General features: G+C 49.0%; 1 protein-coding gene across 1 annotated transcript; it reads right to left on the bottom strand.

Annotated features, from left to right (window-relative positions):
• Positions 1-429: 429 nt before the first annotated feature.
• Positions 430-12009, bottom strand: PRSS41 (serine protease 41). The gene is made up of 8 exons (XM_065893225.1): positions 11932-12009; positions 11653-11788; positions 11410-11436; positions 11026-11155; positions 10810-10817; positions 9995-10270; positions 1031-1185; positions 430-648 (listed from the first exon to the last, which is right to left on the bottom strand). Exons 1-8 carry the CDS (start codon positions 12007-12009, stop codon positions 430-432), a joined length of 1029 nt encoding a protein of 342 aa, XP_065749297.1.
• Between the last annotated feature and the right edge of the window lie 15443 nt (positions 12010-27452).

Consider the following 27452-nt stretch of genomic DNA (forward strand, 5'->3'; position numbering starts at 1 on the left):
CCCTGACCAGGGATTGAACCTGGGCCCCTATATTGGGAGCACAGAGTCTTAACCACCAGACCACCAGGGAAATCCCTGTAAATTATCTTTCTGATTGAACTAACCTGAGAGGGTTCTGTTGTTTGCAACCAAAGCCTGTATAGCACAGATGGGTGACGATGGTTTAGGAGTTAAGGAGTGGTCTTTGAATGGATGGGACGTGGGTAACTGTGAGGGTATCCAGGAATCCACCCAGGGCCATAGAACGTGGTGCAAGGCATCAACGTGAACATGCACACGTTTATTAGCAAAGGGGACAGAAGGGGACTGGGCCTGGTCCAGCAGGCAGTCCTGCCACTGGCGTGCCCCCAGCCCTTGGCGAATATATCTGGAGCTGCAGTAACTACTGCACCCTTATGGGCTTAGGTGTGCACAGGCCAGCTGCAGGAGTCAGGGAGCCCAGAGCAGAGCGAGGGGCAGCAGCAACTGAGAGGGTTCTGGCCTGGGTGTGCTGCGGCCCACCAGAATCTGGATCCAGTTGAAGTAACTACTGACATTGGTATAGATGCCGGCCAGGTTGCGCCTACCACAGCCCACTCCCCAGCTCACGATTCCAATCTGAATCCACGGCCCATTCTTTTCACAGACCAAGGGTCTGCCTGGGTCACCCTGGAAAGCAGTGTGGGTGAGCAAGACCTGGGGTGGGGCAGGAGGGGCCAGTGGAGAGGCTGGTAGAGCAGGAGCGGCTGTGGAGCTGGGAAGACTGGCTGCAAATCCCACTCCTCCCCCTGGAAGCAAAAAAACTTCAGTTTCTGCATCTGCAAAGGGGGGCAATAGTCTATCCACTCAATTTCACATAAGGATCAAAGGAGGTACAATTAATGTAAAATGCGAAGCTTGTTTTATAGGCTGGATAAATGAGGTCTACAATGATTTTCTCATGAATGAACTCTAAGGGTGGATTGGTAGGGGGTCAAGGTGGTTGCTCTCAGGCCCAAGATTGGGAGGGGTGGTACCCAGTTTCAGTATGGCCCTATTGGGGCAGGGGTACTCTGCAGGCGTCAGTGTTGCCATCCTCAGAGCCAGGACAAATCATATTATTACTGCTGTGACTGCTGTAATCAGGCTGATGGAAAAGGTAGGAACACCTGGATTTGTTTATGATGGAGACTTGCACTTCCTGAAGATTGTAGGGAGGTGGCAGATCTGTCAGGGGTTGAGGGTGGGAGAGAGAAAGACAACAACCTTAGCCTCTCCTCTGCCATCTGGGGAAAGGGGGTATGACGGGGAGTGGACTTCCTGGAGTATCCACAGTACCTGGGACATTGCTCTTGATTCCTCTGCTCTAGTCCAGCACCCAGCACGTGGTGGGTGATGAACAGTATCACAGAGGACCCAATGGATGGACAGGCTGTCACAGCACCTCCCTAAGGCTTGGTTTCCCTCTCTGTAGCCTGCAGATGACAGGCCCTGCCTGAGCCAGTGGGGAGAGACCATGGCTGAAGCATACACAGGGGGAGGGGCTGATGCAGCTGAGCTTGTTTATAATTAGTATAGCTGCAGGATCCAGGCTGAAGTTTTCCCAAATTTGATGAAAGATATGAATCTACACATTCAGGAAGGTGAACAAATTCCAAGTAGGATAAACACAAGGAGATCCAGACTGAGATACATTTTCATCAAAATATCAAAACGCAAAGACAAAAGGAGAATCTTGTAAACAGCGAGAGAGAAGCTACACATCAAGTATAAGGGATCTTCAACAAGATTGACAGCCACATTCTTTTCAGACACCCTGGAGGCCAAAAGGCAGTGCAATGACATATGTAAAGTGCTAAGAGACTAAAACAGTCAACCAAGAATTCTAGATCAGACAAAGCTATCCTTCAAAAAAATGAAGGCAAGATTAAGATATTCCCAGATAAGCAAATGCTGAGAGTGTTCATCATTAGTAGGCCTGCCCTACAAGAAATGGAAAAGGGAGCCCTTCAGGATGAAATGAAAGGGCAATAGCCAGTAACTTAAACCCATAGGAAGAAATAGAGAACACTGGTAAACGTAACTACACAGGTAAACATACAAGCCAGTATTATTATAGCTTTGGTTCATACTTTTTTTGCTATACAATTTAAAAGACAAATGCAATTTAAAAGACAATAATTGTAAATCTCTGTTACACAGAGATTGGTTACACAATATGTAAAGATATGGTTACACAATATATAAAGATGTAAACTGTGACAATAACAACTTGAGAAGAATAGAGTTGTATAGGAACAGAACTTTTGTATGCTATTGAACCTAAGTTGATATTAATTCAAAATAGACTGGTATAAGTTATTAACTGTACTCTCCAGGGAAACTGCTGAGAAAATAACTAAAAAACATACAGAACAGGAAATAAGAAGGAAATCAATACAGTACACTAATAAAAATCAATTAAACACAAAAAGGAGGAAATAAGGAACAAAAAAGATATAAGACTTAGGTATAGATATAGATATGATATAGATATAAGATATCTATATCTTCTACATCTGACAAAATATAGAAAACAAATTGAATAATGGTAGAAGTAAATCCTTCCCTATCAGTAATTAATTTTAATGTAACTATTAAACACTCCAATTAAAAGGAAGAGATTGGCAGAATGTATTAAAAACAGAGATCCAACTATATCCTGTCTACAAGACAATAATTTTATTACTTTTTAAAAATTTATTTATTTATTATTTTTGGCTGCGTTGGGTCTTCGTTGTTCCATGCGAGCTTTCTCTAGTTGTGGCAAGCAGGGCCCACTCTGTTGTGGTGCACAGGCTTCTCATTGCGTGGTTTCTCTTGCTGCAGAGCACAGGCTCTAGGTGCGCAGTCTTCAGTAGTTGTGGCACATGGGCTCAGCACTTGTGGCTCGTGGGCTCTAGAGTGCAGGCTCAGTAGTTGTGGCTAGTGGGCTCTAGAGCGCAGGCTCAGTAGTTGTGGCGCATGGGCTTAGTTGCTCTGCGGCATGTGGGATCTTCCCAGACCAGGGCTCGAACCTGTGTTCCGTGCACTGGCAGGCAGATTCTTAACCACTGCACCACCAGGGAAGCCCAACAATAATTTTAGATCCAAAGGTAAATATAAGTTTAAAGTGAAAGGTTGGAAAAAGACATTCCATGCAAATAGTAACCAAAAAGAGCTGAGGTTGCTATACTAATGTCAGACAAAATGGATTTTCAGTCAAAACATGTTACAAGAGTCAAAGAAGGGGGACTTCCCTGGTGGTCCAGCAGGTAAAACTCTGTGCTCCCAATGCAGGGGGCCTGGGTTTGATCCCTGGTCAAGGAACTAGATCCCACATGCATGCTGCAACTTAAGAGTCTGCATGTCACAACTTAGAAGTCTGCATGCCACAACTAAGAAATCCCACATGCTGCAACTAAGTATTCCACATGCCGCAATGAAGATCCTGCATGCTGCAACTAAGACCCAGCGCAGCCAAAATAAATAATAAATAAATATTTTTAAAAAGAGTCAAAGAAGGACATTATATGTTGACAAAAGTGGCAAGTCCTCAAGATATAATAATTATAAATATCTACACATCTAACAACTGAGTTCCAAAATACATGAAGCAAAATTGATGTAACTGGTAGGAGAAATAGACAGTTCTATGAGAACAGTTGGAGACTTCAACGCCTCACTTTTATTAATGGATAGAACAACCAGAGAGAAGATCAGTAAGATAACAGAGGACTTGAATAGCATTATAAAGCAGCTACACCTAAAAGACATATACAGAACAATCCACCCAAACAAGAGCAGAATACACATTCCTTTCAAGTGGATGCAAAACATTCTCCAAGATAGATGACATGTCAGGCCACAAAATAAATTGCAATAAATTAGAAAAGATTGACATCATAGAAAACAGTGGATTGAGGCTAGAAATCAATAACAGAAGGAAAACTGAAAAATTCACAAATATGTGGAAATTAAACAACATACTTCTAACCAATGGGTCAAAGAAGAAATCACAAGGAAAATTAGAAAGTATTTTGAGATGAATGGAAATAAAAACACAACATACCAAAACTTATTGGATGCAGCAAAAGCAATTCTCACAAGGAAATTTATAGCTGGAAATGCCTATGTTAATAAAGGAGAAAAATCTCAAATCAACAATCTAACTTAAGGAACTAGAAAAAAAAAGAGCAAATTAAACCCAAAGGTAGAAGAAGGAAGGAAATAATAAAGAGAGGAATGGAAAAAAATCAAACTAGGGAACAGAAAAACAATAGCGAAAATCCACAAAACCAAAAGTTGGTTCTTTGAAAGATCAACAAAATTGACAATGAAAGTGGGGATATTATTACTGACCTTAAAGAAAAATTAAGGACTATAAGTGAATATTATGAACAATTGTATTCCGACAAATTAGATAACCTAGAGGAAATGGACAAATTCCTAGGAACACACAAAATACTAAAACAGACTCAAGAAGAAATAGAAAATCTGAACAGACACATAACAAGTAAAAAGATTTAGTCACTAGTCAAAAACCTCCCAATGAAGAAAAGCCTTGGGCCAGATGGCTTAAATGGTGACTTCTATCAAACATAGGAAGAAATTAACATCAATCGTTCTTCCAAAAAACAGAAGAGGAAGGAACACTTCCTAACTCATTCCATGAGACTGGCATTACTGTAACACCAAAGCCCAAGCAAGTTATCACACACAAAAAGAAATTACAGGGCTTCCCTGGTGGCACAGTGGTTGAGAGTCCGCCTGCTGATGCAGGGGATACGGGTTCGTGCCCTGGTCTGGGAAGATCCCACATGCCGTGGAGCAGCTGGGCCCGTGAGCCATGGCCGCTGGGCCTGTGCGTCCGGAGCCTGTGCTCCGCAGTGGGAGAGGCCACAACAGTGAGAGGCCCGCGTACCGCAAAAAAAAAAAAAAGAAACTACAGACCAACATATATGCAAAAATGCTCAACAAAATACCAGCAAACTGAATCCAGCAGCATATTAAATGAATTCTACACCACGACCTAGTGAGATTTATCCAGAGTGCAAGGTGGGTTCAACATACGAAAATCAATCAATGTAACATACTACAGACTATAGTAATAGAATGAAGGAAAAAAAAAAAACCCACATGGTTATCCTAATTGATGCAGGAAAATCCAACACTTCCATTATAAAAACACTCAATAAACTAAGGATAGAGAGAACTTCCTTAACATGATAGAGATCATATGTGAAAAACCCACAGCTACAGAATTGTGAAAGACTGAAAGCTTTCCCCCTAAGAACAGGAAAAAGATAATGATGCCAGTTTTTGCCACTTCTATCTAACATTTTACTGGAAGTTCTAGTCAGAGCAATTAGGCAAGAAAAGGAAATAAAACACATCCAAGTTGGAAAGGAAGAAGTAAAACTATGTCTATTCACAGGTGACATGATCTTATATATAGAAAATAATGAAGAGTACACAAAGAAGGACTAGAATTAATAAATGAATTCAGCAAATTTGCAGGATCTAAAATCAAGACACAAAAGTCAATTATATTTCTATACACTACCAATGAACAATTTCAAAAGGCTATTAGAAAAGAAATATCATTTTACAATAGCATCAAAAAGAATAAAATAGTTAAATTTAATTGAGGACCTGTACACAAAAAACTACAAAACATTGCTGAAAGAAATTAAAGAAGACATAAATAAATGGAAACATATCTTCTGTTTATGGACTGGAGACTTAATATTATTTAGATGATAATACTCCCCCAAAGCAATCCACAGATTCAATGCAATCCCTATCCAAATTCCAATGGCCTTTTTAGTGGAAATTGACAAGCTCATCCTAACATTTAGAGGGACTATCAAGAGACCCCAAATAACAAAACCAATATTTGAAAAAGTAAACAAAGTTGGAGAATACACACTTCCCAATTTCAAAACATACTTGGAAGCTATAGGAATCAAACAATGGGGTCCTGGCAAATGGATAAACATACAGACAAACGGAACAGAATTGTGAGTCTAGAAAATAAACCCATTCTTCTTTGGTCAACTAATTTTTGACAAGGTGCCAAGATAATTCAGTGGAGTAGAGAACAGTCTCTTTAACAAATGGTGCTGGGACAACTAGATATCCAAATGCAAAAAATGAAGTTGGACCCACTACTTCGCACCATAAACAAAGATCAACTCAAAATGAATCAAAGAGGACTTCCCTGGTGGCGCAGTGGTAGAGAGTCTGCCTGCTGATGCGGGGGACACAGGTTCGTGCCCCGGTCCGGGAAGATCCCACATGCCGCGGAGCGGCTGGGCCCGTGAGCCATGGCCGCTGAGCCTGCGCGTCCGGAGCCTGTGCTCCGCAACGGGAGAGGCCCCAACAGTGAGAGGCCCACGTACCGCAAAAAAAAAAGAATCAAAGATATACATATAACAGCTAAAACTATAAAACTCTTCAAGAAAACATGAGGGTAAATCTTCATGACCTCGAATTTGGCAATTATTTCTTAGACATGACACCAAAAGCAAAAGCGCCTGAGAAAAAATAATCTGAACTTCATCAAAATTAAAATATTCTGTGCATCAATAGATACTATCATGAAAGTGAAAAGAGATGTGGTCCACGAGTCTTGGCTCAGTCCTGCATCTGAAGTGCTCTTTCCCCATCAACACCAGGGACTGACAACATGGAACAACCTGGAAGGAAGGAGCTATGATGACTCTTTCGAAGAAACTGAAGAGTTAAGTAAGAGGATTCAAAACACAACTTTCTGACACCAAAGCCTACCTGTTCTGCAGAACTTCAGCTAGGTCTTCATTTCAACTTTCAAACCTTTAGCTCTTCGTCCTTTTCCTGGAGATTATTGCCTCTTTCCTGGCATCACTTGGCTCTCTAAGCATCATGAACCCCATTAGGCCAGCTGGTCTTACCCTTAGCTACATATTAGAATCACCTGGGACGCTTAAAAATATCCCAATGTCTCTGCCACATCCCAGACCAATTAAATCCATGGAGTGAGACCCAGGAACCAGTTTAAAAAAAAAAAAAAGAAAAAAGGAAAAAAAACCGCCACAGAATAGGAAAAGATATTTGCAAATCATGTATCTAAAAAGGGTCTAGTATCCAGAATATATAAAAACGATTACAACATCACAACAAAGACAACTCAGTTTAAAAATGTGTTGCAGGGGCTTCCCTGGTAGCGCAGTGGTTGAAAGTCCGCCTGCCGATGCAGGGGACGCGGGTTCCTGCCCCAGTCTGGGAAGATCCCACATGCCGCGGAGCGGCTAGGCCCATGAGCCATGGCCGCTGAGCCTGCGCGTCCGGAGCCTGTGCTCCGCAACAGGAAAGGCCGCAGCAGTGAGAGGCCCGCATACCGCAAAAAAAAAAAAAAAAAAAAAATGGGTTGGAGGGCTTCCCTGGTGGCACAGTGGTTGAGAGTCTGCCTGCCGATGCAGGGGACACGGGTTCGTGCCCCGGTCCGGGAAGATCCCACATGCTGCGGAGTGGCTAGGCCCGTGAGCCATGGCCGCTGAGCCTGCGCGTCCGGAGCCTGTGCTCCGCAATGGGAGGGGCCACAACAGTGAGAGGCCCGTGTACCGAAAAAAAAAAAAGGGTTGGCGGGGGTTGGTCTTCCCTGGTAGCGCAGTGGTTAAGAATCTGCCTGCCAGTGCAGGAGACATGGGTTTGAGCCCTGATCCAGGAAGATCCCACATGCCGCAGAGCAACTAAGCCCATGTGCCACAACTACTGAGCCTGCACTCCAGAGTCTGCGAGCCACAACTACTGAGCCCGTGTGCCACAACTACTGAAGCCCGTGCACCTAGAGCCTGTGCTCCCAACAAGAGAAGCCACCACAGTGAGAAGCCTGCGCACACGAAGAGTAGCCCCAGCTCGCCGCAACCAGAGAAAAGCTCGCGTGCAGCAATGAAGACCCAACGCAGCCAAAAATAAAATAAATAAATTTATTTAAAAACAAACAAACAGGGCTTCCCTGGTGGCGCAGTGGTTGGGAGTCCGCCTGCCGATGCAGGGGACACAGGTTCGTGCCCTGGTCCAGGAAGATCCCACATGCCGCGAAGCGGCTGGGCCCTTGAGCCATGGCTGCTGAGCCTGTGCGTCCGGAGCCTGTGCTCTGCAATGGGAGAGGCCACAACAGTGAGAGACCCGCGCACCGCAAAAAAAAAAAGAAAATAATAAATAAATAAATTTTAAAAATTGGGTTGGGAATTCCCTGGAGGTCCAGTGGTTAGGACTCTCTGCTCTCACTGCTGAGGGCCCAGTTTCAATCCCAGGCTGGGGAACTATGATTCCACAAGCCACGTGGTGTGACCAAAAAAAAAAACGGGTAAGGGACTTAAATAGCCATTACTCCAAGGAAGATATACAAATGGCCAACCAGCACATGAAAAGTTGCTCAACATCACTAGTCATTAGAGAAATGCAAATCAAAACCACAGTGAAATACCACTTCACACCCACTAGGATGGCCAAAACAAAACAAAACAAACAAACAAAAACCTGGAAAATAACAAGTTTTTTATTGAGGAGAATGGAGAGAAATTATAACCCTCATTGTTGATAGGAATGTAGAATGGAGCAGCTGCTATGGAACACTGTTTGTCAGCTCCTCAAGAAGTTAAACATAGAATGACCATGTGATCCAGGATTGCACTCCTAAATACATTCACAAAATAATTGAAAAGAGGTATTCAAGCACAAATTTGTATACTAATACAATACCCAAAAGATAGAAACAACACAAATGTCATCAATGGAAGAATGGATAAACAAATTGTGCATCCATACAATGGAATATTATTCAGCCATAAAAGAGAATGAAGTTTTGATATATACTATAATATGGATGAATCTTGAGAACATTATGCTAAGTGAAAGAAGCCAAACATGAAAGGTGACACAGTGTATGATTCCATTTACATGAAATGTCCAGAATAGATAAATCCATAGAGACAAAAAGTTGGTTAGTGGTTGCTAAGGGCTGGAGGGAGGGGGTAATGGGGAGTGACTGTTTAATGGTTATGGCATTTCCTCTGGGAGTGATGAAAATGTTTTGGATCTTGATAGAGTTGATGGTTATGCACTGTCAATGTTCTAAATGCCATTGAATTATATACTTTAAAATGGTTAATGTTATATGAGTTAAACCTTAACAAGAAAGAAGGAGTGAAGTACTGACACACACTAAAACATGAATGAACATTGAAAATATTATGCTTAGTGAAAGAAGCTAGCACGTAGTGTATAACTGTATTCATATGAAGCGTCCAGAGTAGGTAAATCCATTAGAGACAGAAAGCAGATTAGTGGCTGCCAGGGGCTATGGCCCTAGAACAACGGGGAATTAGGAGTAATGGCTAATAAGCATGGGATTTCATTTTGAGATGATGAAAATGTTCTGTAATTAGATAGTGGTGATGGAACCACTCTGTGAATATACTAAAAAAAAAAAAACCGTCTGAATTGTATGCCTTTTTTTTTTTGGCTGCACCGCACGGGGTGTGGGATCTTAGTTCCCAAACCAGAGATCGAACCCACACCCCCTGCAGTGGAAGCCCAGAGTCTTAACCACAGGACTACCAGGGAAGTCCCTGAATTGTATACTTTAAAAGGATGAATTTTATGGTTTTTGAAGTATACTTCAAAAAACCCCCCAAAACAAACAATGCCTGATGCCTTTCTGACAAGTCCACCCCAAAACCTCGCACACCCCCGCAGGCTGGGGGTGTGGCCTGGGCCGGTGCGGCGGGGCCTCCCTCTCTGGTTTCTGGCTCACAGACTTGGAAGGGAGGGGGAGCTGAGTGTGGGTACAGAAAGCCCTGCTCTACAGGGGGGCGGGGTGTGGAAAGGAGGTGAGGAGGGATTGCTCAGCGGGCCAAAGCCAAAGCACAGTGGCACACAGACCAAGGTGGGGGCCGCTGCAGCTGGTGTGGCTGGCACAGGACGTGGTGAATAACACTCCCCTTCCCAACCCGTCTGTCCCCAACCTCACTCTTTGTCTCATGGATGTCCCCCCAGCCATTCACCCAGCAGTCATCACGGTTCTTGAACTCAGAGGAGGAGGACAGGACACAGACGGGGTGGATGTACTTATTGAAGGTGACGGAGGAGGACAACTTCAGCAGGGAGCTGTCGTCCTGCAAATAATTCCTGGATTTGGGGTATATAATAATACTCTTCACCCTGTAACGATGGAGGTAGGCCCTCAGGCTCCAAATGGGTGGTGTGACAGACAGCTCGCCAAACTGGACCGACCATTCATAGGTATCTCTGTTGCTGGCAGGGGAGGAGAGAGCCGTCAGGGGTCCTCAGAGGGAGGGTGGGCCACCTGAGCACACCTGGAGCTGCTCCCTGAGCTGAGACCCCCAGGCTGCTGCGGGGCTCACCCCAGGCACCATTAGCAGGTCTTCCTTCAACCAAAGAGGCCAGGGTAGAAACGGGGAGAGCCCAGACAGCCCCAAACAAAGTCCCACACCTGGGGACTTGGGGGTGTTGGCAGGAGGGTGCCTCCCCTGCCAGCTCATCTGGCCAGTTACTCAACCACCTGTCACCTCCAAGAACCCTTCTCAAAACGCAACGAGCAGGTGCATGGGCTCCACTGCAGGCTGGGCTCAAAACAGCTACCGGGGCCACTGTCACCACAGGCCAGGCTATGTGTCCAGCACTACCTTCAGCTCATTCCTCCCCTCGGCGGGGGTGGGGGGTGGGGGGGGGTGTCACCTCTGCTGGGAGGTGGGGTGAGGAAGGTGGAGGTTGGTGGTGCCATATGGGGACAAGTGACGCGAGAAAGAAAAGAACAAGACAAACAAATGTGCGTGGGAAAGTTCTGGGAGAACGTTCTGGTAGAAACCGCACAGGGTTTCCTCCCGGAGCGCCCTGGGGGACTCGCGTGGGTGCGTAGCGGGCTGCAGCCGGGACTGCGCCTCAGGAGCACACGAGGGCCGTGTCTACGTGGGGCATGCGAACAGGTCCTGGTGCAGACCCAGGGCCCGGGGTCAGCGGGCCGCCCGCCCCCAGACTCATTTTTGGAAGCAGTGCGCGGCCGAGAGCACCCAGCGGCGGTTGAGCAGGCTTGCTCCGCAGCAGTGGGAGCCCCATAGGCGCAGGCTGCCCTGCAACGGCCAGCGCCCAAGCTCTGCATCCTTTCCATCCACTATGAGTGTCGGGACAGTCCGTTGGCCACATGGCCATGGGATGGACAGATGGACACCAGGCCGAGCTGCGGGAGGCAGGCCCACTCCGTCCACTCTTACCCACCGGGTGGGAGAAGGAAAGGGGTGCCCCGGGGAACAGCGCGTCCAGGGGTCTTGCCGCCCAGGAAGAAGGGGACGCTGGGGACCTGCCCCACGTGGTCCACAGGCGCACGCCCCTCCCCCACACCCAGGGGGGGGGGGCCCCATCAGTTACATGCGAGCATAGAAGAGTTCTCGAAACCTGGGGCGGGAAGAGGAAAAGATGAGTCGCCATTCGCGCTCCGGCTCAGGTGCCCTGCGCAGGGAAGCGCGCCCCCTGGACGCCTTACCTGGAAGCAACAGGTCCCTATCCCGCTACGCTGCGGGTAGTAGAGAAAGCGAGCTCCCTTTGGTCTCCACGCGCCCCACCCTTCCCCCATCACCCCTAGCTGCGCCGGCAGCCCCCGCCTCAGCTCACCGTGCCTCGCGATTTCGACCCGCACCAACAGTCGCGCGAGCAGCAGCGTCCCGACCTGCGCGCCCACGGCCTCTTCTTCCCGCCGCCTGGCGCCCCCTCTGCTTCCGCCAGCTCCAAGGCCCGGCTGGGGCGTCCCCTCGGGGAGAGAGAGCCACGGGAACCCTGGCCGCCCCCTTCCCTCAGCTTGACCTCTCTGGTCCAAGGGATATTTGGGAACCTGGGACGTCACAGTGCGCCGGCTTTGAGCTTCTACTGGGGCTCGGTCCCCCAACTAAGTACCTTGTTATGGCCCAGGAGCCAGTGTACCCAGACGATCCCTTTCTTGTCTGCGACCCTGGGGACCTCGCTGCCCCCCATGCTGCCCTCTTTTCTACCCATTCCTTCCGCTAGGAAGGACCAAGGACCTGCCCCATAGCCAGGACTCCCGTGAAAACACATTAACAAGTCTTCACTGAGACCCCCATTGGGAGTCTCGCACTGTGTCATCTACTGTTAAATGTGATGATCCATTACAGGACCCACAGAATAAATGTTGGCCTGATTTGACCACCTAGAGGGCTCTTAGCCTCCATGTCTGCCTGCTGCCCAGCAACAAGCCTCACCTAACTCTATGGAGTCTACAGGTAGCTTCCCTTCCTTGCAGACAATATTGCAGGGCACCAAAGTCACCAAACTGACTCTCTCATAGATGTGAGCAGACCACTGAGTTGTGGTCCATAGGACCACCCTCTGAGTCAATGATTTTTTAGGATTCACAGAACTCAGAAAAGCTGTTGTACTCCTGGTTATGGTTCCTTACAGTTAATGGATACAGATAACATCAACAAAAGTCAAAGGTGCAGAAAGTCTGGAAGAGACCAGGTGCAGGCTTCCAATTGTCCTCTTCCAGGGGAGTCAGGTGGGCAGTGCTTAATTTTCCCAGCAATGACGTGTGACAACACTCGTGAAGTTTTGCCAACCAGGGAAGCTCACTGAAAGTTTGGTGTCTAGAGTTTTTACTGGAGTTTCATCACATAGGCATGGAGGGCCCATGTGGCCAACATTATTTCTCAGATTGCAGCCCCTCCAGGGGTCCAGCTGATCCAGTGTGACACAAAGCCCCGCCATAAATCACATCGTTATCATCAACTATCCGGAGTGGCCTGAGGCTCCAGGTCTACAAAGACAGTCTTTTCAGGCAGGACATTCCAAGGGCTCAGAGGTTATTTCCTAGGAGGTGGGCAAGGGCCAGTCCTTTCTTTGGATTGTGCAGGGTTTGAACATCCTAGGCCTGTTCAGTTAACCTTTTACTGCACAGCAACCAAGGATGAAGAAATATTTGCAGGAAATTTGCGCATGCACCAGAAGGATCTATTTCAATAAAATGAACTGACTCCAAGGAAACCTGGGATAATACAGTAAGTCCCCTACATACGAACGAGTTCTGTTCATAAGTCCAACAAAGTTAGCCAAGGTACCCACCTAACACAATCGGCTATATAGTACTGTACTGTAATAGCTTTATAATACTTTCACACAAATAATACATAAAAAACAAACACAAAAAATAAAGAAAACTTAAAAAAAATATTTATTTATTTGGCTGCGCTGAGTCTTAGTTGCAGCACACAAGATCTTCGTTGTGGCATGCGGGGTCTTTAGTTGTGGCACTCGGGAATCTTTTAGTTGTGGCATGCAAACTCTTAGTTGCGGCGTGTGGGATCTACTTCCCTGACCAGGGATCGAACCTAGGCCCCCTGCACTGGGAACATGGAGTCTTAGCCATTGGACCATCAGGGAAGTCCATAAAGAGAACATTTTTTTTTTTTTTTGCAGTACACGGCCCTCTCACTGTTGTGGCCTCTCCCGTTGCAGAGCACAGGTTCCGGACACACAGGCTCAGCGGCCATGGCTCACGGGCCTAGCCACTCCGCGGCATATGGGATCTTCCCAGACCAGGGCACGAACCTGCATCGGCAGGCGGACTCTCAACCACTGCGCCACCAGGGAAGCCCAAGAAAACACTTTTAATCTTACAGTACAGTACCTTGAAAATTACAGTAGTACTAGCTACATCATTGCTGCTTTTATGCTTACTTCCAGACATCCTGGGCTTGAAATAAAGATACTGTACTACTGTACTGTATACAGTACTGTACACTAAAGTACACAAAAGCACAACCACTTGTATAGGATGCATGCATGTGACAAAGTACACCAGACACGTGAACTAACTTACGTGATTGGACATTCAAATGCACATTCAAATCTTTGAAAGTTCACAACGTTCAGTTTCATATGTAGGGGACTTACTGTACATAGAACAGCAGACAACTTGGAAAATTCTAACTGGTGTCCTCAGAAAGCTTGAAGAGGGGGTTATCAGCATTAAGTAAGAATTATACTATAGAAGACCAATCAGAGAACAAGAAAGAGTGTTTGGAAATTTAAAATATTGCTGAATTGGACTTCCCTGGTGGCCCAGTGGTTAAGAATCTGCCTGGGGACATGGGTTCGAGCCCTGGTCCAGGAAGATCCCACATGCCACGGAGCAACTAAGCCCTTGCGCCACAGCTACTGAGCCTGCGCTCTAGAGCTTGCGTGCCACAACTACTGAAGCCCACGCATCTAGAGCCTGTGCTCTGCAACAAGAGAAGCCACCGCAATGAGAAGCCCACGCACTGCAATGAAGAGTACCCCCACTCGCCGCAACTAGAGAAAGCCCACGCACAGCAACGAAGACCCAACGCAGCCAAAAATAAAATAAATAAAAATTACTTTAAAAAAATATTGCTGAAGTTGGGACTTCCCTGGTGGTCCAGTGGTAAAGAATCCGCCTTGCAATGCAGGGGATGCCGGTTTGATTCCTTCTCGGGGAACTAAGATCCCACATGCCACGGGGCAACTAAGCCTGCATGCCACAACTACTGAGCTCACGCGCCTCAACTGGAGAACCTGCGTACCGCAAACTGCAGAGCCCACGCGCCCTGGAGCCTGCGCCCCACAACTACAGAAGAGAAAAACCGCACACCACAACTAGAGAGTAGCCTGTGCACTGCAACAAGGAGGCCACATGCCTGAACAAAGATCTCGAGTGCTGCAACTAAGAACCCATGTGGCCAAAAATAAATAAATAATAAATAAATCTTTTTAAAAAATGAATAAAAATAAAATATTGCTGAAGTAAAACATTTTAGCCAAAAGGCTGCATAATAAAATGGACGTAACTAAACAATGAATCGGCAAACCTGAAGATAAAGTAGTGAAACATGGTCAGAACTTAGAGCAAACGTTTAAAAGGGGCAGATTACATGAGAGAAAAATGTAGAGATGTGGAAGGATATTCAAGATCAGTTCTTGTTTATACATTTTCCATAAAAAAATGTTTTAAGTGAAATAAAGTAAGGGGTTGAGAAAAGGAGACCAGGCCAGGCTCTAGAATCCCTATTAGCAGACCATTAGAAAGGCAGGTCCGTACATGATATTGGTTCCATATCGGCCAGGTTATCTGTCTACAGCACTCTGAATTCTCGTAGATTATTTAAGTCTGAAGAGGAAGAAGTGTCTCCTCCACTTTGTATATTCTTAACGTAATGTGAGTAGAAACACGGAATGTAATGAACACACTTGGAAAAAGAGGATTATGAAAGCTAGTCCATTGCTAAGCCAAATGCTTTGCTAGGTGTCCTAGTCCACTGGGCTGCTATGAAAAAATACCATAAAGTGGGCAGCTTATAAACAACAGACCTTTATTTCTCAGTTCCTGGGCTGGAAGTCTGAGATCCAAGTGCTGGCCAATTCCGTGTCTGAGGGCCTGCTTCCTGGTTCATAGCTTTTGCCTTCTCTCTGTGTCCTCACATGGCAGAAGGGGTGAGGGAGCTCTCTGGGTACTCTTTTATAAGGGTACTAATCTAAACAACAAGGACTTACTGTATAGCACAGGGACCTATATTCAATATCTTGTAATAAACTATAATGGAAAAGAATTGAAAAAATATATATGTATAACCAAATCACTTTCCTGTACACCGGAAACTAACACAATATTGTAAATATTGTAAATATTTACAATATTGTAAATCAACAATATTATACAATATATACAATTTATACAATATTATAAATCAACAATATTACAATATTGTAAATCAACTATACTTCAATAAAAAATAAATAAATAGGACTTCCCTGGTGGCGCAGTGGTTAAGAATCTGCCTGCCAATTCAGGGGACACGGGTTTGAGCCCTGGTCCAGGAGTTTGAGAACTGGACTGACTGCTGGGTGACCGGCTGGGGAGACACTGAAGAAGATCAGGGTGAGGCTGGGGACAGATGGGTCTGGGGCGGGGGAGGGTGGCAATGTCATGTCCACTCATTCTAGCTGCACCAGCCTCAGTGGCCCCCACCTTGGCAGCATCCCCTCTTTGGCCTGCTCCGCATCCTCTCCACACTGGCTCTCCACTCTTTTTTTAATATAAATTTATTTATTTTTGGCTGCGTTGGGTCTTGCACGGGTTTTCTTTGGTTGTGTCCAGCGGGGGCTACTCTTTGTTGCAGTGCGCGGACTTCTCATTGTGGTGGCTTCTCCTGTTGCGGAGCTCTAGGCACACGGGCTTCAGTAGTTGCAGCACGCGGGCTCAGTAGTTGCGGCTCACGGTCTCCACAGTGCAGGCTCAGTAGTTGTGGCGCACGGGCTTAGTTGCTCCGTGGCATGTGGGATCTTCCCGGACTAGGGCTCGAACCCGTGTCCTCTGCATTGGAAGGTGGATTCTTAACCACTGTGCCACCAGGGAAGTCCTCTTTTTTTTTTAATTTTAGAGTTTTTTTGATGTGGACCACTTTTTTCAAAAGTCTTTATTGAATTTGGTTACAATATTGCTTCCGTTTTTTATGTTTTGTTTTTTTTGGCCACGAGGCATGTGGGATCTTAGCTCCCCGGCCAGGGATGGAACCCACACCCCCTGCACTGGAAGGCGAAGTCTTAACAACTGGACCATCAGGGAAGTCTGTGACTCTCCGCTCTTGCTCCCCCTTAAAGAGCAGTGCTTTCTGTACACACACTCAGTTCCCCCTCCCTTCCGGAGACTGTGAGCCAGAAGCCAGAGAGGGTGGCTCGCTGGCCCAGGCCCGAAGCCCTAGCCTGCAGGGGTGGGGCTGGGAAGGGCTGTTTCAGGAAGGCCTCCTTTCCACCCCAGCAGGGTGCTCACCACCTCCCCCACCGCCAGCCAGCCTCCCACTCTGGCTTCTCCATCCCTTCTGCACCTGCCGGAGTGGCCTCCTGTCCTGGAGTGCCAGCTCCTTTTCTCTCCTTGAAATGTCAAGCCGTGCTCCAGCCTTGGCTCCCCACTGAATCTCTGTGGGGCTGCTTGCACTGTCATGAGCTGCCACCTGTTTCGCTCTCACCATGAATCCTCTGAAACCGCTGGACACAGGCCCCCCAGAGGGGCTTCGGGGGCTCTAGCCTGATGGACTGGACGGCGCCTCACACTGCTCCCTGGTCCAGCGTGGCCCTGCCTCACCCTTAACCACAGTAACTATATAGATAAAGCTCCTCTCATGCGCTCTGTGTCCGTGGCACTGTTCTGGGTTCCAGGGACTCTCTTCCTTCTGGAGCCTACCTGCCAATGAGGCTGGGAACAATTTTATACCTACTTTACAGATGAGCAAGCTTGGAGAGGTATGGAAATTGCCCAAGGCCCCAGGGCTCAATGGAGAGAGAAGCCAGGGCTCACTGGCCCGGAGAGGGTAGCACACCTGGAATTGGCTGGGGGCAGATAGAGGAGTCACAGGAGACCTGCCCCGTCCTTTCCCTTCACCTGAAGGGGCTGGAGAAAGTGCCCGTGTGCAGACTGCCTGGGCCCAAAGGGCTGAATGTGTGTGAGCCAAGGAGCCTAGCCAGGCAGACTCTGCTCCCTCCCCCCGGCTGACAGGTGGTAACACCCAGCCCCAGGCTGAACCCTCAGTCTCACAGGTAGAAGGTGACTTCTTGTCCCCCACCCCCCAGACCTGATATACTCTGTACTAGCTGGGAAACCTTGGGCAAGACACTTCATCTCACTGTGCCTCAGCTTCCTCATTTGTAAAATGGCATAATAATAGCTTGCACCTGAGAGGGTAGTTCTGAGGCTTAAAAGCGTTCATACATGAGGGCTTAGCAGAGCAGCCGGCAGCCAGGAAGCTCTATTTACAGACCAGCTTTCAGTGTTTCTGTGGTCACCATCCTCTGCAGGATAAGGAGGTGATTCGGACCCAGACTTAGGAATTGGACAGACCTGGGTTCATATCAGGCTCTGGCAGTTCCCTGATACTTTGCTGGGGGTGGGGGAGGGCAATCTTGCTCCTGAATCTTTCCTTACCTGAGAGTGGAGCTTGATCGAACTGCATCCTGGGAGGCCGGGCATGCGCAAATGCACGGGGAGAGAGTGCACCAGGGCTGCCCCACCTCCTCAGGCACCTGGGCGCTGGACTGTGTTAATCCTAAACCATCTCAGCTGCACTAGCCCTGCCCTCAGGCGTGCTACGGTCTCTCCCCGGAGCCTCAGCCAGGGCCTGTTATCTGCAGGCTACAGAGAGGGAAACCTGTAACAGCTTGTCCATCCATTGGTTCTTTATGTGATGCTGTTCATCACCCATCAGGTGCTGGGTGCTGGGCTACAGCAAGGGAATCAAGGGCAATGTCCCAGGCATCGTGGGTGCCCCAAGGACCGCCTCCCCCCACCCACCGCCTTCATAGCCTATGCCATTCCTCCCAACCTGATGGTAGAGGAGAGGCTCAGGACGCCATCTTTCTCTGTCCCCTCAGTTCTTCAGCAGCACTGCCATCTCCTTACACCCTCCACGAAGTGCAGGTCGGCATCATAAACACCACCATGTGTAACCACCTGTTCTCACTGCCTGATTTCCACCGTGACATCTGGGGAGACATGGTTTGTGCTGGCGACCCTCAAGGTGGCAAGGATTCTTGCTTTGTGAGTGTCCCTCCCGTCCCCAACCAGGGCTTCTGGGCCTTAGTATCACATCACCCCAGCTCCCAGGCCTGAGAGCAACCTGTATCCCTGCACTTCATTTGGTCCTCACCTCCACCCTGGGGGTGGGGGTAGAAACTATTGCCCCACTTTGCAGATGCAGAAACTGAGGCTTGGTTACTTCCAGGGGAAGGAGTGGGATTTGCATCCAGTCTGCCCAGCTCCACAGCCCCTCCTTCTCTCCCGGCCTCTCTGCTCACCCCTCCTGTCCTACCCCAGGCTGGGCTCACCCATGCTGCTCCCCAGGGTGACTCAGGCGGACCCTTGACCTGCAAAAAGAAAGGGCTGTGGTATCAGGTTGGAATCGTGAGCTGGGGAGTGGGCTGTGGTAGGCCCAACTGGCCCGGTGTCTACACCAATATAAGTGCTCACTACAAGTGGATCCGAATGGTTTTGGCCAAAAACACCATTTGCAGGCCGGCCCCTTGCCCATCGCTGTTGTTCTTCCCTCTGCTCTGGGCTCCCCCATTCCTACAGTTGGCCTGAGCCCAGCAGATGGCCCCCGAGAGTCAGGGCCATCTGCTGAGTCAGGCCCAGTCCCCTTTGCTAATAAACCTGTGCATGTTCAAGTTGAAGCCTTGCACCATGTTCTGTGGCCCCGGGTGGCTTCCTGGACACCCTCACGGTCACCCGTGTCCCATCCACGCCAAGACCACTCCTTAAGTCCTAAATCATTGTCATCCATCTGTGCTATACTGGTTTTGGTTGCAAACAACAAAACCCTCTCAGGTTAGTTCAATCAGAAAGATAATTTATGGGAGGACATTAGTAGCACCAAGGTCACTGGGGGCTAAAGGCTGGAGTGGGGTGCAGTGGAGGAAACGCCCCCAAACACCCCCAGCGCTCATGCCGTGTTTCTCACCACACAGACACCGGATGCTCCTGGGCTCACCACGGTCCCCCAAAGGCTGACCCGGGACCAGGACAAGGGTGCGGGTAGTTTATTGAGGAGGCGACACAAAGAAGCCCCAGTGAAGAGTGGTGAAATGAGGCAGGAGGGGCGAGAGCTAGTGACGTTTGCCCAGATGAGGAGGTTACCCTTGTGGCAGCTGAGGCGCTGTCTGGCCAGGATCCCCTGAGAAATCACGGGGACACACCTCAGCATCACCCATGGGGGACAAGGACCTGGCATGGCCCCTTCTCTCCTGATTCCCCGTGGTTGAGGCTTGTCCTGGAGGTGTGGGGGCTTCAAGCTCCACAGGTGGCCTGGGTGGAAGGGCAGCAGCAAGCGTGTCGCCGCCCCCCACACTGGGGTCCCAGAACCCAGCCTCAGCATGGCCAAGGGACCAGGCCAGCAGGGCCAACTCGGGACGCTCGGAACTGCTCGGCCAGATCTGCGTTTTCATGAGATCCAGAGGTGCTGTGAGAGCAGAAGGTATGAGAAGCTCTGGTGGGTCCACATCCTGCCCTCCCTCCCCACCCGCAGACCCCCATCCTCCCTGCTCATGTGTGAGCCCTGGGGGTTTCCCAAACAGGGAGGGTGGGCAAACGCTGGTGGGCAGCCCCAAACCAGACGGAAGTGCCTCCCCGCGGTTGTGTCCCGCGACGCCCTGTCCACCCCTGCTCCCAACCCCTGCCAGCTCTCATACCCTCTGCAGCCACAAGGATTCAAATCTACACCCAACAAGTCAGGCTAACACGTAACACCCCTGTAACACCCCTGCAGCTTCCTAGGGTCTCCTGCAGGGCCCCCCTTTTATCACCCCCCCCACTCTGGCCGATAGTGCCTAGGTGCCCAGCTCTTGCCCACCTCTGCCCTTGCAGATGCTGCTCCCTTGGTCTAGAATGTTCCTCTCTTTCTTGGTTGCCTCCTGCCTTCCTCCAGGCCTCGGCTGAGACTTTGTCTCTTTATCGGGCCCATCATGCCTGCTCACCACACCCTTCCCATTCAGTCCCTCATGCCAACTACCACTGTTTGTCATGAATGTGGGCTTTGTGGTACTTTCCCAAATGGGTGGCCCTCAGCCTGCAGAAGCCATTTGTTTCCCAGAGCTGGGCAGGGTGAGGTGCTTCCCTGGTCTATGCTTGGTGCACAAGGCCACAGCAGGACTGAGTAGCCACATGCTGTCCTGTAGGTCACCTATGGCACACCCCTGTGGTGGAGCCGCCCGACAGCCCCACCAGGAATTGGGGCCCAAGGCTGGGCAGAAAGTGAACGGCCGGGGACCCTCAACCCTGTGCCCCCGGGGTCATTCATTACTGTCATTGTGGGCGCAGACCCATGCAGCCAAGGGCCCAGCTGGACCATACAGAGCCCTGGGCGCTGGGTAAGCACAGGGAGGGGAGCCCAGGGTCCCTAGTTCACCCCCTGCTGTGTCCACTGCCCTTGCTCTCAGCACTTATCCTGGGACAGGCTGAAGAGACCTAGGAAGGGAATTGGAGAGCTTCAGGCAGGGGTGATGGGGCAGGGCCTTTCCTAGAGAAACTCAGGGCTTGTCACCCCCCACCGTCTGGGCCCCATAACCTTCAGCCTTTGTATTCCCAGCTGCTTTCCACGAAAGACATGACCCTGGCCCCAGAGAGTGGCCTTGGGCACTCCTGGACACAACGGTCCTGCACCATCCCCAGCCGGGACCCATCACTGACCAGTAGGTGCTGACCTGCTTTGCAAGTGGCATTGCCTATCCCACCACCACTGAGGCTGGGAGTGCCATGACCCTGTGGACAGTTGAAGTCCCTCTGATCACTGGGGTAACCCACATGGTGGGGACATGGGGGTCCCTGTCTGCTAGATCATCAGTGACCAATGTCCTATGGTGTGTTTTCCCACCAACCAGTGTTAACAGAGAGGAGCTTCCTCTTGTTCTCACATTTGCTAAGACAGTTAAACCTGCAACTTTCATCCTTAGTTTACAGTCATAAGATGCTTTTCTAAGCCTAGTTTTTCTAGGGTAATTGTTAGTTTATTGAGCTCATGCTTATTATTTTTCACCACATATTGTGGATGGCACCGCTCATACATTTTTTCCCTTCCTTTTCTTATTCTCCAAAAAGTTGTATAAAGCCAGAACCGACTTTCTAGACAGCCACTAAGGTTATTATTTCCCTTTTGCCTTTTGCAAAGGTTTAGTAGAATATAGAGAAAATTGAAGTATTTCTGACAGGTTCTAAATGTAAACACAATTCAGAGCTTTGTATATATTTTTGCATATGGAGAGTTGGGTATGTATACAAAGACACCAAAATATCAACACTTGTTAGCCCTGAGTGCTGGGGACACAGCTGCCGATGCAGGGGACACAGCGTTGTGCCCTGGTCCGGGAAGATCCCACATGTCGCGGAGCGGCTGGGCCTGTGAGCCATGGCCGCTGAGCCTGCGCGTCCTGAGCCTGTGCTCCGCGACGAGAGAGGCCACAACAGTGAGAGGCCCGTGTACTGCAAAACAAACAAACAAACAAAAAACAAAAAAACAAAAAACAGAAGGGATTCTGTACAGATGCAGATTCAAGCCACCAGCCTCCAACCAAACTGTTGTTCCTACGCCACTTGTAAGTAAAAATTTCAGGACCACCGCTATTAGTAGCCACAGAATGCTAATAAGAATCTAGACTGGGAAGCTAGAATATGATGCAGCAAGGCCTTCCAAGGTCTGAGAGGAAATTAGCTTAGTTTTAGAATTCTAAACCCAGCAAACCATCAATTAAAGAGGGGAAGGCAAAATTATGTCACTCTCAGACAGGAAAGTTTAGAAGGTTTATCTCCCACCTGCCCTATCCAAGGACCATAACCATGGATGTCTATGTCCTAATCTCTGGAAACTGTGAATATGTACTTCACTTGGCAAAGGGGTTCTGCACACGTGATTAAGTTCAGGACAGGGCATGGGGAGATTATCGTGGATTATCTGGGTGAGCCAGTGTAATCCCAAGGTCTTTATACCAGAAGGAGTCAGAAGAGGGAGTCAGACAGAGGGATGGGGTGTGAAGTGGTAAGGCAGGACCCACCATTGCTACTTTGCAGATGGAGGCAGGGCCACAAGCCAAGGAATGGCTGTGGGTGGCCTCTAGAAACTGGAAAAGGCAAGGAAAGTGATTCCCTCAGAGCCTGCAGAAAGGGACACACCCTGCCAACACCTTGATTTTAGTTCAGCAACAGACTCGTCACAATTCTAGCCCACAAATGGTAAGACCCAGATCCACCAGGCATCAGATCCAGCATGAGGTGGAAGTTGGGGGAGGTTTGGGGTTCAGAGGCCACCTGAGAGCAGGAGAAGGGTGGAGAGAGGGCGCCCCCTAGTGGCACCTTCCCACAAATGCACAGCTCCCTGGGATGTCAGAATAGGAACCTGCCTAGGGCAGGTGTCCCAGGTGACTGCATCTCAGCCCCAGTTGGCTGAAGAGGCTCATGTTAGAGACATTCAGCGTTGTGCTGGGAAACAAGACTGGGGAGCTCCCCTTGGGGCCAGAATCAGCTCCCCCTGGGGGGGTTGTGGGAACAGGACGGAGGAGGAAGGTCCTGGGAAGCGGACAATAGGGCCCAGTCATGTAGCCAGCCCTGTTTGCCCAGGCCTGGCCCTCAGGACCCTGTGTGTTCAGGAGAGGACGAGAGCCCCCCACTGATCCCTTTCTGGGGACCAGTACTGGGACCTAGCCCCGGCCTGGCCAGGACCCTGTAGGGCCAGCAGGGGTCGGGCCCAGGAGCACCTGACCTGACACCAGGAAGACGGGCAAAGACAGTCAGGCCCGGCCCGGTGGTTGCACGTGGTTGAGGACACCCAGGACATGGGGGGGTGTGGGGGAGGAGAAGAGGACAGGTGACAGGGCCTCAAGGGGACATGGGACTCAGGCTGAGGATCCCCAAGCCCAACTCAGGGCCTGCTGTGGTGTGGGGTGAGCATGGGGGTGTGTAATCTCCTCTTTCAGAGCTGGTGACCCATTTGTGACCCAGACAGACCTTTGGGAAGGCCACCTCCTCCTGCGGAGCGAGGTGGGGGGGGCGTCCAGTCAACAAATAAGTGAACATAACAAAGAAATATTCACACCTTGCCTCTTTTCAGGTTCCCAGGGCACATTTGCCCTGGAAGCCAGACTGGGCCCAGTTGGGCATGGCATGGGTGACCCGGCCCCTCAGCTGAGCAGGGGCTGATTCTGGCCCCGTGGGGATTCCTGGGGTGCCCCCTGGGAACACGATGGGGGTGGGGGGACAGGGGTGTGTTCACAGGGCTCTGCCCATCCCAGGCTGCTCTACAGTTTGGGACACCGCCCCCTCCTGGCCCTGAGAGGAAGTCCCCCCACCCACCGTGACAGGCGCTGGGGGCAGAGCAAGAAAAGGAGCCCGGAGCCCAGCCCCCAGCCCCCAGCCCCCAGCTTGCTGCCTCCTGCCCAGGCGGGACCCCCTGGGCTCTGCGATGGTGCCCTTCCTTCAGAAGGAGAAGCAAGCTGCAGCGAGCCGTCCCGCTGTCATCACTCCACCCTGTCCCTCGCTCCCTCAGCATCCACCTCTGATGAATAGCCTGAGACAGGCGGGCCTGTTCCCTTTTCTTCACAGGAGCCCTTCTCATATCTGAAGAAATAGCCTCCTCAGGCCATCAGGAGGCCCTGTGTGTGGCCCCAAAGGGAGCAGAGCAAGAAAAGAGGCCCACACACAGGGCCTCCTGATTTAAATGTGTCCCAAACTGTTCAGTGGCCTGGGAGACACACCTGTCTTCCAAAGTGGATATGCCAATTTTGTGTTCCCACCAGCAATGAATGAGAGTTCAACTTCATTTTTTTTTGAAGATGTTGAGGGTAGGAGTTAATTAATTAATTAATTAATTATTGCAGTGTTGGGTCTTCGTTTCTGTGCGAGGGTTTTCTCTAGTTGTGGCAAGCGGGGGCCACCCTTCATCGCGGTGCGCGGGCCTCTCACTATCGCGGCCTCTCTTGTTACGGAGTACAGGCTCCAGACGCGCAGGCTCAGTAGTTGTGGCTCATAGGCCTAGTTGCTCCGCGGCATGTGGGATCCTCCCAGACCAGGGCTCGAACCTGTGTCCCCTGCATTAGCAGGCAGATTCTCAACCACTGCGCCACCAGGGAAGCCCCCAACTTCATTTGTTATATCTAAAAATTTGTGCCTTCCCTATAGACTGTTAAAATGAAATGAGTTAATATATAAAGGGTTTAGAATAATACCTCGTATAGAGTAAGCACTATCCGTGTGCTTTCACCACCATCACCATCACCATCACCACCGTCATCACCACCATCATCATCATCATCACCACCTGACCCAGCCATCAGGATTTTGAGAGGAATAGAGCTCCCAACTCCCGAGGCTCCAGCATGAGGACCAAGCCAGGATGACCATTTTACTTCTTCTCTAGATCGATCCTGGAACCGCCCAGCCCTTCTCAACCATGGTTCCTCTTTAGCAGTGGTTCCCAATGCATGTTCCACGGAATGTTATTTCCCAGGGATGTTAATAGACTTCAATTGTAAAAGGATTCTATGATCACAGACTTTGGGGAAAGTTAAATTGGATTTTTGCTGGAGAACTTTTCAGTGACTCTGATTCGCTAAAATGCACCAGGATTCTGGAAGAGAAAATATAGTGGGCAACATTCCCCAAACTTACTTGACTACAGAACCCTCACTTTTGAGGAATTTCGCAAGGGATGTGTGAGATGCTGCCCCACTGTCTCAAGGGCCAAGCTGGGTCCAGGCAGTTCCCTTGGTCTCTCTCTCTCTCTCTCGTAAGACCTCCTGATCCCACAGCCTCCATCTTCTCAGGTGGATTTTTCTCCAGTAAACTCTCATTTCCTTTCAGCACCTGTCCCTGCCATGTGCCCCATCCGACACGAGGGGACGTTAGAGCTGAGACCCAGCTGCTCAAGCAGTCCAGGTATTCATCTAGAAGTGAGGGGATGGCACAGCATCCTCATTTCCTCATTGGATATTTACTAAAAAAAAGCAGGTAGATGAAAATCCAGGGAATTAAGGTGCCTGAAACAATGCTTATTTCCATGCACTTATTTCTATGTTGTGATGACTCTGGCCTCCCCATTGCCATCATCCCAATTGTCAGTCTCCAGCTGCTCAGGCTCTCTGTGTAGAGTCCTTCTTCACGGCGGGCTCCCTTTCTCTCCATCCCCAGGTCTCTCCCTTACTGAGTCTGATGGCAGAGCCACCAGATCATCTGCCTAATAAAGAGGCTTGTTTTTCTTTTTAATGTGGGAAGGAGATCATGGCTTGAAGAAATGGCACTTGTCCTGTCTGAGGCTGTTCATCTGCTCATTTTTAGCCTCATCATGCCCCTGCCCTGGACAAAGGTTTCAAATAATGGGAGAAATGGTTCGGCAGAGCCAGACGTCTTAGCAAAGTAAAAATAGCTTTATGATGATTATCAAAGTAATCCATTCTCGTTAGAAAATAAAAGTCAACCAAAGGAGCTTAAGGAAGAAACTTTTAAAAACTCACCAGAGGACTTCGGCGCAGTGGTTGGGAATCCACCTGCCAATGCAGGGGACATTGGTTCAATCCCTGGTCCAGGAAGATCCCACATGCCGCAGAGCAACTAAACCTGTGCGCCACAACTACTGAAGCCCCCCCTACCCCAGGGCCGTGCAACTATGGAAGCCCACGCACCTGTGTTCTGCAACAAGAGAAGCCACCGCAATGAAAAGCCCACTCACAGCAATGAAGACCCAACGCAGCCAAAAAAAAAAAGACGGGTCTTCACTAAAAAAAAATTTAAAAATCAAAATAATCACCAGAACCAAAGTTGTGATCAATCTCCTAGTGTTGGATATTTGGGATATTGAAAAACTGTTGTTATTAAAAACGATATCTTGGGACTTCCCTGGTGGTGCAACGGTGAGGACTCCGCACTCCCAATGCAGGGGGCCTGGGTTTGATCCCTGGTCAGGGAACTAGATCCCACATGCGTGCCACAACTAAGAGTTCACATACCACGACTAAGGAGCTGGCGAGCCGCAACTAAGGAGCCCACCGGCCACAACTAAGGAGCACGCATGCCGCAACCAAGACCTGGCGCAACCAAAAAAAAAAGATATCTTCAGGAAAATCTTCATTTATAAATTTGGCACACCTTTCTAATAATTTCTTAGGATAACTTTTCTATGGGTGCAATGCTTTAGCCAAATGGGCTTCATGCTTTTAAGGTTTTTAAGCCACAAGAAGGTCCCCAGTACACTCCCCCAGGAAAGTAAGAGGAACCCACTCCCACACTCTTCCTGACACTAACTTCCAATTTTATATCTTTTGAGAACTTATAGGTTTAAAAAATGCATATTATTTAAAAAAGACTAATTTTGTCTTTGTAAAATCAGTACAATCTTATTTTAAAAATGGAAGCAATACAAAAAAGAACAGAAAAGAAAATAGAAAAATGTCCTAAATTCCACCATCTGGAAATAACCCTAGTTTTGTTTGAACATTGTTCCAGAAATCTGTTTGGAAAGGCAAGTTCAAGGACAGGCAGACGGAAGGATGGATAAGAGTGTGTGGGTCAGCATGGAGGCCTGCTTCTCCTAGACACCTCCAAACTCTAGAAAACAACATGACATTTACAAAGAATAATTCTCCAAGAATGCTGGATCCCAGTGATGTGGTGGAGCCTCTCAAAGATGTAGGAAAATGGGGTTGGGTTGATTTGGGTCTAGGGGCTTGGGGGCTTGGAGGCAGGATACAGTGGATCTGGGGTTCATGAGAGGGTCTCAGGAAACCTCAGGCTGTTTGGGTAACTCCCTGGAGTGGGTTGAACCAGAAAGTGAGCCCTCACCAAGAACAGAATCTTCCGGAGTCTTGATCTTGGACTTCCAGCCTCCAGAACTGTGAGAAATAAACCTCTGTTGTTTAAG

This window comes from Phocoena phocoena, chromosome 15, assembly GCF_963924675.1.
Source record: "Phocoena phocoena chromosome 15, mPhoPho1.1, whole genome shotgun sequence".
NCBI lineage: Eukaryota > Metazoa > Chordata > Mammalia > Artiodactyla > Phocoenidae > Phocoena > Phocoena phocoena.